The sequence below is a fragment of the Danio rerio genome, chromosome 7, assembly GCF_049306965.1.
Source record: "Danio rerio strain Tuebingen ecotype United States chromosome 7, GRCz12tu, whole genome shotgun sequence".
In the NCBI taxonomy this organism is placed as follows: Eukaryota; Metazoa; Chordata; class Actinopteri; order Cypriniformes; family Danionidae; genus Danio; species Danio rerio.
In genome coordinates this window covers 63,864,502-63,876,957 of record NC_133182.1, presented here as the reverse complement: position 1 = coordinate 63,876,957, position 12,456 = coordinate 63,864,502, and the positions used below count along the sequence as shown (strand labels likewise).

The window sequence follows — 12,456 nt, the reverse complement described above, 5'->3', positions numbered from 1 at the left end:
TTGAAACAACAATGTTAAATGCTTTTATATACGACTGAAAAACAAGTTACTGTGTTATTTATTCTTGCCTTTGCCATTTTGCCTGCAATTTATTTAATCCTATTACTGACTATTTACTTGTGTTGAATAACTGACAACAAAAGATTGCACGTGTTCACGGACTTACATTTTACTCCTGCATTCACGGCTCGTTTGCATACAAAACTCACCCTATGCAACTTTGTCACATTGCTGGACACACATTCTGTTTCCTCCATTCACTGGAAGTCACCAGTTTCCCAGTTAAACTGAATGTGATCAGCTGATTTTTGTATTACTGGCTTAAGGATCCATAATGATGAAATTCCTAATGTCAATTTAAGCTAATATTTGCCCTCTGGTGCATGGTTTAAAGTTTTACAAAATCTAATATTATCTGACATTATTTGATAATCAATAGTACACAAACACACACATGTACACACTACACACAACCACACACACACACACAACATCTCAGAGTGAGGCATTTTCTTATATTAAGATCTGCTCCTAGAGGGGATGTTTAAAATCAGGTCAAGTCCCACACCCATATAGACTCTGTCCAATCTCAGCATGCTGTGAGTGCCAATAGCCATGGCACCTCTTCTATACCCTGCATTTGTTTATCAAATTGCATGATAAAAATCTCCCCACTGCTCCATTCTTTCAGACTACAAACCATTTGCATTGTAAATATCACTCCAGAGGAGAGGAGAAGAAGGGAGAGAGGTAATTCAGGCTCCTAAGGGCGAAGACAGACATATATGACAGAGACATTCTTTCCCCAGCAATAAGCCTATCAGTGCAGAGATCACATACCAATCCCTCAAAAACTGTATCTTTTCAAGCCACGAAAAAGGCAGAAAGTTATAAAGAAAAATGTGAATATACAGTTGAAGTCAGAATCATTAGCCTTCCTTTCTGTAGACTATAAGAAAAACAAAAAAAATATTGTATTTTGACCTTAAATGGCTTTCAAAAATTAAAAACTGCTTTAATTCTAGCCGTAATAAAACAAATAAGACTTTCTCTAGAACAAACAATATTATCAGACATACTTTGAAAATTTCCATGCTCTGTTAAACATCATTTACAAACTATTTTAAAAAGAAACAAAAATTCAAAGGGGAGCTAATAATTCTGACTTGAACTGTTTATGTTTGTTTGTTTGTTTGTATATATGTATGTTTGCTTGTTTGTTTGCTTGTTTGCTTGTTTGTTTGCTTATTTTTTCGATGAGCTAGCGTTTGTTTGTTGTAAAGATTTTTCTGAAACTGAAAGATCTAAAGATCTGTTACCTGGAATTCAATGCCATAGTTCTCTCGGCAGAAGTCTCGTAGTTTGGGGTAGACATGTTCTTTCAGAGCATTTCTCTCTGCTTCTGTATCTGTGAAAGTAAATGCACAAACAAATATGAATATTCAGAGTGGATAGTCAGAGGACTCAAGTTAGTTAGAACTAACAATGAAAAATACAGTTATTGCAGTTTTATTATCTACGTTAATGTTAGTTTATGAAAATAAAGCTAAACTAATGTTTATAAGCATGGATTTGGATTTTAATAATGCATTTATAATTGTTGAACTATGATTATTTTGTATAAGTGATTTTCATTATTAGTTCTTGTTAATAAATCCAATAACTACTAAAACCCTATTGTAAATTTTTATACATTTTAATGGTCTGCAATTACAAAAAAGATATTCACAGGTTCGTTTTACCTAACTATAACACTAGCACTGAATGGTTATCATGTACAGTACAGTGTAATTTACAGCGGACTGTGCTTCAACCCTACTTTATAGTGTTCTTGTGATACATGTCCCGAATACAATTGTAGTTTTGTTAGTGTGGGCTGAAAGTTGTTCCCTCTCGAATACTTTCCATCTTATGCATGAATGCTTACGAGCAAAACCCGTACAAACATTTACAAGCGTCTCTCTCAGTGACTGTCTTTTGCTCTCTCTATTCAACACTCCATTCTTTCATACGCTGTATTTTCTCAGGGGAAAGCTGCCAGCAAGGCTTGGAAAACAGAGATTCCCCGGCTTACACTGTATAGTCACTTCTGTTCTCTGCTGCTAGCAGAACAAAAACAGGCACCATATCTAAGATCACACAATCTGGGAATATTTAACAGTGCTAGAAATAAGATGAAACTTCTAGGCACTTGTAAAACAAAAATACGGTGACATTAACATTATGCAGTAACATTAACATTATAACAAATATGCATTATGACAATAAATTGACTTAAAAGATTGAAGATTCTGCACATACTGTAATAAATAAGTTTCACACTTTGGGCTCTATTTTGACGATCCATAGTCAAAAAAAAACCTGACAGGTGGGCAAATCTAAGCTTGTTTTTGATAAAACAAATATAAATATGCATATAATAAATAATACTGCTAAGAATAATAACATTATACAAAAGCAAATTGTTATAAATTGACTGAAAAAGCCCCTTGAGATGAAGAAGACATGAAAGTATGATTCCCCTTCGGGGGGAACTTCAGCACTATAAGTGGATTTGATTTGTAAAATCCACGCATTGGGAGGATTCGGATCAGAAGCCGCTTGTCTGGAGAGTATTGAACGGGCCAATGAATGAAATTAATTGGCAGCGTAAGCTTGCGCAGGTGTGCGACATCTGCAATTATCTCAGCATATAAGCACACCTGAAGCCAGCAGACGCCATTCTTTTCGCTTCAGATCCTTTCTGAGTGAGTCGATGAGGGTTCCTCTTGCTGATCAGCACTTCAGAGCGAACGAGTGTGTCTCCCGGTCCAGAGTGGGTCTTCGCGGTGGCAGATGGTCGAGCTGGGTTACTCCCTTGCCTGCGGTTCTTTGGGTCCGGTCCTCCAGAGCGGTGCGTATAGTTGCAACTTTCCTAAAAGAGCAACACAGTCGTGCAGCACGTCCTTTTCAGGATGGCGCTCCAACTGTGCGTTTCTGGATGCGGGGGTTTCCTGGCTCCGTATGATGGACACGATCACTGCATTGCATGTTTGGGGGTCCAGCATGTTAATGCGGTGCTCGCGGGCGGTTCATGTCGTCATTGCGATGCCATGACCGTTGCACAGCTAAGATCGCGGCTAACTTTCGCAAGAGAGCGAGCCACCCCAGTTGCCTCCTGTTCTAAAAAAGCAGCGGGCGCTCGGGCAGATCTGAGGGTTTCAGCGGGAGATAATCCGCCGCCCACGGGCTCGCGGACCTCTCGCTCCTCACGGCGCTCCATCCAAGCTTCGGGTGGTGAGAGTGATCCGTCTAACCAGATGGTAGCTCTCACACTCGCTGACACCGGAGATCAGATGTCCTCCGCGGCATCGGAGGGTGGGCTTTCACTGTCCGACGAAGATCCGGACCCGCTCGCCCCCTCTGGGCAGGTGAGCGCTGTCAAATCGGATCCTGAAGCGGACATGTTAGCCGTGCTTTCCCGGGCTGCTTCGGCCGTGGGGTTGGAGATGGTTTATCCCCCAGCTCCGCGTCCGGACCGACTAGATGGGTGCTACGTAGAGGACCAGAAGGCGAAGCCTTCGAAGCCTCTCGTCCCCTTCTTCCCGGAAGTGCACAGTAGGCTCACGCAGTCTTGGAGGGCACCTTTCTCTGCCCGTGCTGCGAGTGCCTCCGCCCTCACCGCCCTTGACGGCGGAGCTGCCAGGGGGTATGAGGCGATCCCGTCAGTGGAGCGCGCTATCGCGGTCAATCTTTGTCCGCGCGGCGCCTCTATGTGGCGGGGTTTGCCCCGCCTCCCGTCCAAAGCCTGTAGGTTGTCTGCCTCCCTCGGAGCCAGAGCTTATAAGGCTGCGGGCCAGGCTGCTTCTGCTTTGCACGCGATGGCCACCTACCAGCGCTACCAAGCGCAGGCGCTGGCCGAGCTGCACGAGGGCGGGTCCAACCCAAGCTTATTACATGAGCTGCGCACCGCGACCGACTATGCTCTTCGGACTACTAAGTCTGCCGCGTGTGCGCTGGGGAGGACGATGTCCACACTTGTGGTTCAGGAACGCCACCTCTGGCTAAACCTGGCCGATATGCGCGACGTTGACAAAGTTCGCTTTCTTGACTCGCCCATATCCCAGGCTGGCCTGTTCGGCGACACCGTCGGTGAATTCACCCAGGAATTCAAGGCGGTGAAAGAGCAGTCGGATGCAATGGGCAATGTCATCTATCGGCGTGGCCGTAAGCCCGCTCCGCCCGCCGAGCCATCCACCTCCGCTGTTCCTCGCCGAGGGCGCCCGCCAACGAGTGCTGCCCCGCCCCCGCCTGCGCCTCCGGCCAAGCGGGTGCGGCGTTCACCTCGAAAGCAGGCAGCCCCTCCTGCCCAGGGCGCCGTTAAGTCCGGTAAACGGACCGCGAAGCGTCCCTGAGACAGGCCATCCGGAGAAGAGGAAACTTGCTCTTTCCCCGCTGGAGGGCGGGGCCCCGATAACAACGGTACTTTTCAGTGCCACCAAAACATCAGTAAAAGAGCACTTTTTCCCTTCCCCGGATGTGACTGCACGAGTTCTGCCAGTCTGGGACGCGCTGCCTTCCGGCTCGCAGACTCTACGTGCTTCGCCAGTGGCTCACGAGCGCTGGGGGGACGGTCTCCCTTCCCTCAGCCCTCCAGCCCCCTCTCCGGAGTCAGGGTGTGGAGCCAGAGCGAATCGCTCTCCTCCAGCTATTCCGCGGGACCCTCGTGCTTCCCGGATCAGCACACCCACTCCGCGCTGCCCCACCGCTGGTACGTCAGCGATTGTAGCGATGACTCCATTAGCGAGGGCTCTGCCTGCCTGGTTAGCGCGGGCCAGCCCCTCGCGGTGGCTCATACGCACAATCAGACTCGGTTACGCGATTCAGTTCGCGAAACGGCCCCCCAAGTTTACGGGCGTGTATTTCTCCAGGGTCAACCCCCTGTCCGCCCCTGTCTTGCGAGAGGAGATTGCTGCCCTCCTGGCGAAGGGTGCAATCGAGCCGGTTCCTCCAGCCGAGATGGAGAGTGGGTTTTACAGCCCATACTTCATCGTACCCAAAAAGAGCGGTGGGTCACGGCCAATCCTAGATCTGCGCGTTTTGAACCGCTGTCTGCACAGGCTGCCGTTCATGATTGCTCACGCAGAGGCGCATTCTCCAATGCGTTCGTCCTCGGGATTGGTTTGCAGCCATAGACCTGAAGGACGTGTATTTCCATGTCTCCATTCTTCCACGCCACCGCCAATTTCTGCGGTTTGCGTTCGAGGGTCGAGCGTGGCAGTACAAGGTCCTCCCCTTCGGGCTCTCTCTGTCTCCGCGGGTCTTCACCAAACTCGCGGAGGGTGCCCTAGCGCCCCTTCGGCTCGCGGGCATTCGCATACTCAATTATCTCGACGACTGGCTGATTTTAGCCCACTCGCGGGAGCAATTGATTATGCACAGGGACAAGGTGCTTCGGCATCTCCGCCTACTGGGGCTTCAGGTCAACCGAGAAAAGAGCAAACTCGCCCCCGTGCAGAGGATTTCTTTTCTCGGGATGGAGCTGGACTCGATCACCATGGTAGCGCACCTCTCCGAGGAACGCGCTCGCCTGTTGCTGAACTGTCTGAGGGAGCTCGACAGCAAACTAGTGGTCCCACTGAAGTTCTTTCAGAGGCTCCTGGGGCATATGGCATCCGCAGCCGCCGTCACGCCGCTCGGGTTGCTCCATATGAGACCACTTCAGCACTGGCTTCACGATCGGGTCCCCAGACGCGCATTGCACGCGGGCACACACCGGGTCTCGGTTACTGCGCTGTGTCGCCGCGCCCTCAGCCCTTGGAACGACCCCTCGTTCCTACAGGCCGGTGTGCCTCTAGGACAGGCGTCCAGCCATGTTGTTGTTTCAACAGACGCTTCCAACACGGGTTGGGGGGCCGTGTGTCGCGGGCATGCGGCTGCGGGCCTCTGGAAGGGTGCCCAGCTGCATTGGCATATCAATCGCCTAGAGCTGTTGGCAGTGTTCCTCGCTCTCCACCGCTTTTTACCGGTGCTGGAGCGGCAACACGTGCTGGTCAGGACGGACAGTATGGCGGCGGCGGCGTATATCAACCGCATGTGGGGTATGCGCTATCGCCGCATGTCTCAGCTCGCCCGCCGTCTGCTCCTCTGGAGTCACCCGCGGCCGAAATCGCTGCGCGCCATTCACGTCCCAGGCACGCTCAATCGTGCAGCCGATGCGCTCTCACGACAGCTGTTACGTCCTGGAGAATGGAGACTCCACCCCGAGTCTGTTCAGCTGATATGGGCGCGATTCGGGGAGGCCCAGATCGATCTGTTTGCTTCCCCCGAGAACGCTCACTGCCAGTTGTTTTTTTCCCTGACCGAGGGCTCTCTCGGCACGGATGCACTGGCCCACAGCTGGCCTCGGGGCATGCGCAAGTATGCGTTTCCCCCAGTGAGCCTGCTCGCGCAGTTTCTGTGCAAGGTCAGGGAGGACGAGGAACAGGTTCTGCTAGTTGCGCCCCTTTGGCCCAACCGGACCTGGATATCAGAGCTCTCACTCCTCGCGACGGCCCTCCCCTGGCGGATCCCTTTGAGAGAGGACCTACTCTCTCAGGGACAGGGCACCATCTGGCACCCTCGCCCCGATCTTTGGAACCTCCACGTGTGGTCCCTAGACGCGAGGAAGACATAGGTAACATACCGACTGCGGTGGTTAATACCATCACTCAGGCTAGAGCCCCCTCCACGAGGCGCGCCTACGCCCTGAAGTGGAGTCTATTCACTGAATGGTGCGTCTCTCGCAGAGAAGACCCCCGAAATTGCCAGATTAGTGTTGTGCTCTCTTTCCTTCAAGAGAAGTTGGACAGCAGGCTGTCGCCCTCCACTCTCAAGGTTTACGTGGCCGCCATCTCCGCTTATCATAGCGCGGTAGCTGGCGGCACCGTAGGAAAGCATAACCTGGTCATCCAGTTCCTTAGGGGTGCTAGGCGAATTAATCCATCTCGCCCCCCTCTCATGCCCTCTTGGGATCTCGCCCTCGTTCTCACGAGTCTGCGATCCGATCCCTTTGAGCCACTCGAATCAGTATCTCTAAGATTTCTGTCCCTGAAGACAGCTCTGCTGGTTGCGTTGGCCTCCATCAAGAGGGTCGGGGACCTGGAGGCATTTTCGGTCAGTGACTCGTGCCTGGAATTCGGGCCGGATTACTCTCACGTCATCCTGAGACCCCGCCCCGGTTATGTGCCCAAGGTTCCTACCACCCCCTTTAGAGATCAGGTAGTGAACCTGCAAGCGCTGCCCCCGGAGGAGGAAGACCCAGCCCTTTCTTTACTTTGTCCAGTTCGCGCTCTGCGCATTTATGTGGACCGTACTCAGAATTTTAGATCATCTGAGCAGCTCTTTGTCTGTTATGGCGGTCGGCAGCAGGGAAGTGCCGTATCAAAACAAAGATTATCCCACTGGATTGTGGATGCCATTTCACTCGCTTATTCGAGTCGAGGTCAGCCGTGTCCCCCGGGAGTTCGTGCACACTCCACTCGGAGCGTTGCATCCTCTTGGGCGCGTGCACGCGGCGCCTCTCTAACAGACATCTGTAGAGCTGCGGGCTGGGCGACACCCAACACATTTGCAAGGTTTTACAATCTGCGAGTGGAGCCGGTTTCCTCAAGGGTATTAGGTAACCCTTTGGTGATTGAGGAGACAACTCGGTAGGGTGTTGAAACACGCTTGCTGCGTCCCCGTCAGGTGAGCCCTGCAGATTCCTCCGTGGCCCCCAGCACTGACTCAGCGGAGGAGTCACTTGCTGGCCCACTACGTTGTAGGTCTGCCCGCTGGTCAGCCCGCGTTTTGGGTATAGGTGCCTGCTATGCGTGATCCCCACTAGGCAATCCCATATGCTTATTCCGCCACGGTTAAGTCCCCCCCCTGGGCGGACCCGTGTCTTCCCTCTCCGCTAACCACTCTTTTGCTATGCGTACTCCCCCTTTTTAGGGCTAGTCCATATGTAAATTCTGCCATCTATCCCCCCATTGGGTAACGGATGGCCTCCGCAGCGTCCTCCCTATCGGGATTGCACGCTTCCCAACGTACTGTCGTATTTCCTAGAATTATCTAGATGCTCACGACTTCCCAAAAAATATATCTAAATCCGTAAAACTTCTGTTGAAGTAGGATAAATTAGGGCCAGGGACACGTTGGAGGACCGCGCCCCCCATGATGTGGGTGCGTCACGCTTGCTTGACTATCTCCTCATCGGGGGTGTTGGTAAGGTGCAGTCATTATGGCGCTTTCAATGGGCTCCCAATGCGTGGATTTTACAAATCAAATCCACTTATAGTGCTGAAGTTCCCCCCGAAGGGGAACGTTCGAGGTTACTAAAGTAACCCTTCGTTCCCCGAGGAGGGGAACGGAAGCACTATACTCCGTCGCCATAATGACTGTCCCTTAGCTGTTTGAAAGTCTCTTCAGCTTAAAAGGATGGCGTCTGCTGGCTTCAGGTGTGCTTATATGCTGAGATAATTGCAGATGTCGCACACCTGCGCAAGCTTACGCTGCCAATTAATTTCATTCATTGGCCCGTTCAATACTCTCCAGACAAGCGGCTTCTGATCCGAATCCTCCCAATGCGTGGATTTTACAAATCAAATCCACTTATAGTGCTTCCGTTCCCCTCCTCGGGGAACGAAGGGTTACTTTAGTAACCTCGAACGTTTTTATATTTATGTAGGCTAGAAAATAATACTTTTTGTAATATTTTAATCCTTTATATGTATATCCTATATATATTCTTATTATATATATATATATATATATATATATATATATATATATATATATATATATATATATATATATATATATATATATATTATCCTTAATATTTTGATTATTTTTTATATGTAAAGTTATTTGCGTATTGCTGTACATCCTGTCTGTATTAAGCAATGTGTAAGCGAGGCGCACAAATAACACACTCTGCACTAGACTTTAGACTGACTTTGTTCTGGTCTATTGAACAATTTATTATAGTTTCTCAAAATAGCAACCTGCCAGCAATGCACCTCAACACTCCTCCTTTTTAGACCAGAACGCCTATGAGCGCAAATGCATTTGCTAATCCCCATTAAAACATGCTAATCAAAAGGTTAGACAATGCAGATAAGTATGGTGACTGAGAGAGCTAAACACGCTGCAACTTAAGAAAACAAATGCAAATAGGAAAAAAAAGCAAATTATAAAAACACCTTCACCAGCTTGACAGCATGTGTGTTGCAAATCCTCACAATGCAAATACAAGTAGAAGACACACTGCAAACCCACACTACACATTCAATTTAAGAAATGCCCTCCTTTGCATATAATTAGCCTAAATCCACTGTGTAAAACATGTTGAATAAGTTGGTGGTTTATTCTACTGTGTTGACCCCTAACTAATAAAGGGACTAAGCCGAATGAATGAATGAGGTCAAAATAAATGGCAAAAAAAGATCATTTAAACTACTGAATTTTGAAAACAGATGTAGTTTTAAAAAAAATAAATTAAACAAAAATATATATACTTATGCTGTCATTTATTCACCCCCATTTGTTTTAGTTTTTTTCTTTAGTTGAACACAAAGATACTTATTGGATGTCTAGATATTGGATGACATCGGATAATTGGATAGCATTGCAAACTGGTAGACCTTCTATAAAATGTTTCAAAATGTTTTATATTGAACAGAAAAAAGATAAACACAAAAAGGTTTGGAATTACTTGATTAGTAAATTATAAGCACATTTTCATCATTTAAATGCATTATCACTTTATTACAAAAGCAAAATGACCACATTTTACTAGTGGCCTCAAAAAATCTTCCATGCAGCAGCCGTGTATGTTGTTGAATTTTGCATGATGCCCTTTGTCACAGACAGTCAGGGCACTATGAGACATGAGAACTGACACATTGAGGATACGCAGCCTTACTGTACTCACTACAGTACACGACTGCCAGTAGCAAAGCAAAAAACAAAAATACACTACCAGTGCCCTATTCACAAAACAATCAAAGCTGCAATTACCCACTTTTACACGTAAAATAGTCTCAAATTTGAGTATGATTAAGATTTGATTCGCCTAGATGACACTCTTATTTCAAAGTCACATATTTAGTCAAACATCTGACAAAACCAATATGTCTCTTTCCCTTTCCGCTATCTACTTGCCTTTCTTGGTCTACTACTGTTTACTTTACTTGGAATGACAACAAATAGCAACTGATATTGTTTGCCATTTTTACACACGTTTCAACCACTATCTTTCTCCTCTACTTGTCTGTATCAGCTGCTATTGTGCAGGCTCTTCAGTGATATTGCGCCAGAGAATAGGAAATCTGACTGGAGAGCTCTCTGTGGAAGATGAGGCCAATCATGTGCTCTGAACGCTCTAGATACAGGCAGCCAACCCAGCGTGTGTCACAGCTCACTACTGCATCTCTATCTGTGTCGACCTAGTCAAGGCGTTACCAACAGCTTGGGCATCTTTCATGTTTTAAATCTTTCATAACTGTCCATTCAGTTCTTTTTTTATTTTTTTTTTTCGGCTACCCTAAAATATCTAGTCTCAGCCTTTTCCTTTTTCTTGTGCCATTTTTGTTCTTTTCCAGACATTCTCAGTGATAAATAGTGCTGAGAAAGTCTGGAAAAGAACAAACCGCAGCTTTTCTGACCCACTCGTATTTGAACTGTCTAGCTTGATAAATTTTCATTCTCTTTCCATGTCTTCCTCTACTATTTCAACCTAAAAACATGCTTTTTACTCCTAACCAAAGTGAAAACATTACTAAACAACCTAAAAGCATGTTTTAATGTGATGATTCACCCAAATCTAAACATTCTGTCATCATTTAGGTTTGATCCCAATTCTGTTTTATACCCATATCTATACCCCATACACCCACCCCTTGTGCCCAAAAGCACATTTAACAAGATTACTCACTCATGAAGTTGTTTTGCACTGCATTTAGAAGAATTCTGTTTCTGTTCAGCTCAAAACCATACAAGCCGTCAAGTTTCCTTAGGTGTTCCTGTTACGACAAGTGAATCATGTTGCATTTTGCTCATATTCATGAATGTAACCCCAAGGAACAACATTAACATTATACCAGACATGCTTTAAAAAGTTAATGGAACCTTTTCACATTTCCTGGTTTCTCAGCAATGGAAGTCATCGTACTGTCGCTGGGTAAACTTAAAACTGGGTAAATTTGTATTCTCTTTCCATGTCTTTCTCTACCTTTATTTATTCATTCATTTTCTTTTTCGGCTTAGTCCCTTTATTAATCTGGGGTCGCCACAGCGGAATGAACCCACCACTTATCCAGCACATTTTTTTTACGCAGCGGATGACCTTCCAGCCACAACCCATCTCTGGGAAAGTCTTTCTCTACCCTTTCAACCTGAAAGCATGCGTTTTACTCCTAACCAAACATTACTAAAGAATCTAAAGGCATGCTTTAATAGAATGGTTCACTCAAATCTAAACATTCTGTCATTATTTAGGTTTGATCCCAATTCTATTATACACCCCTATCCATACCCTTACACCGACCCCTTGTACCCACAAGCACATTTTATAAGATCACTCACTCATGAAATTGTTTTGCACTGCATTTTGGAAGAATGCTGTTCGTTTTCAGCTCAAAAGCATAATGCAAACCAATCCAAGTTTTCTCAGGTGTCCCTTTTATGACCAGTGAATCACGTTGCATGTTGGTCATATTCATGAATGTAACCCCAGAAACAGCATTAACGACATACCAGGCATGCTTTAAAAAGTTAATGAAACCTTTTCTCATTTCCTGGTTTCTCAACAACGGAAGTCATCATACTGTAGTTGGGTAAACTTAAAACTAGGTAAATTGAGTGCTGTGAATTGGAGAGTACAACAAAATATTTAATTTATGATCTTATTTGCTCAAATAATAAACCAAAAACTGTCTCGCCCATAGATGCTGCATTAAAAACCCCTTGCATAAGCGCTAATGCATTTTTTAATTTGATGCAAAGATAATATAATACATACATATGTAAATATGTATGAATGTGCATATATTTTTAAAACAAATCTAAATATTACAAACTTTTTTACAAACTTTTTTTTACAAAGGATTTAAGTTGCTGATGACGCCTCATGACAGTCTTGTGAAAAGGGTCCACTCACTGCCACCAGTAATATTTCTGACAGCCTGGCATACAGTATGCTGACAAGTCATCAGGTTATGTTATGGGAATGTTATAAATGTAATATATCAGATGCTATTTTTTAGTGAGAATCCTTTCTCGCTTTTGCAGCCATGTTGCTACTGTAGCAGGTGTATTCAGACAAATTTCTTATACTCTTTCCTTTGTTGTGTGGTCCTAAAAAATCTTTGTTTGAAGGGCTGTAATGCACTTACCCCTACACCTCCAACAAAGGCTCGGACTATCTTACTTTTTTACTTGAATGTGGACTGA

The 12,456-nt window shown here is 46.2% G+C and overlaps 2 protein-coding genes across 5 annotated transcripts in view; one reads left to right on the top strand and one right to left on the bottom strand.

The window, feature by feature from the left end:
• Positions 1-4,401, top strand: part of LOC141375164 (uncharacterized) — a 340,778-nt gene extending 336,377 nt beyond the window's left edge. The window contains exon 2 of the mRNA XM_073907431.1: positions 2,737-4,401. Coding sequence (XP_073763532.1) covers positions 2,955-4,394 — 1,440 coding nt within the window. The 5' untranslated portion in view covers positions 2,737-2,954 and the 3' untranslated portion in view covers positions 4,395-4,401. The remainder of the gene's footprint in view (positions 1-2,736) is intronic.
• nwd2 (NACHT and WD repeat domain containing 2) overlaps positions 1-12,456 on the bottom strand; it is a 122,259-nt gene that overhangs the window by 90,131 nt on the left and 19,672 nt on the right. For all 4 annotated transcript variants that reach the window (XM_005172360.4, XM_009303553.4, XM_073907428.1 and 1 more), the window contains exon 3: positions 1,320-1,408. Coding sequence is in view for 2 of the 4 variants with exons in the window: in XM_009303553.4 (XP_009301828.1) it covers positions 1,320-1,408 (89 nt within the window). In the remaining 2 variants the exon portion in view is untranslated. The remainder of the gene's footprint in view (positions 1-1,319; positions 1,409-12,456) is intronic.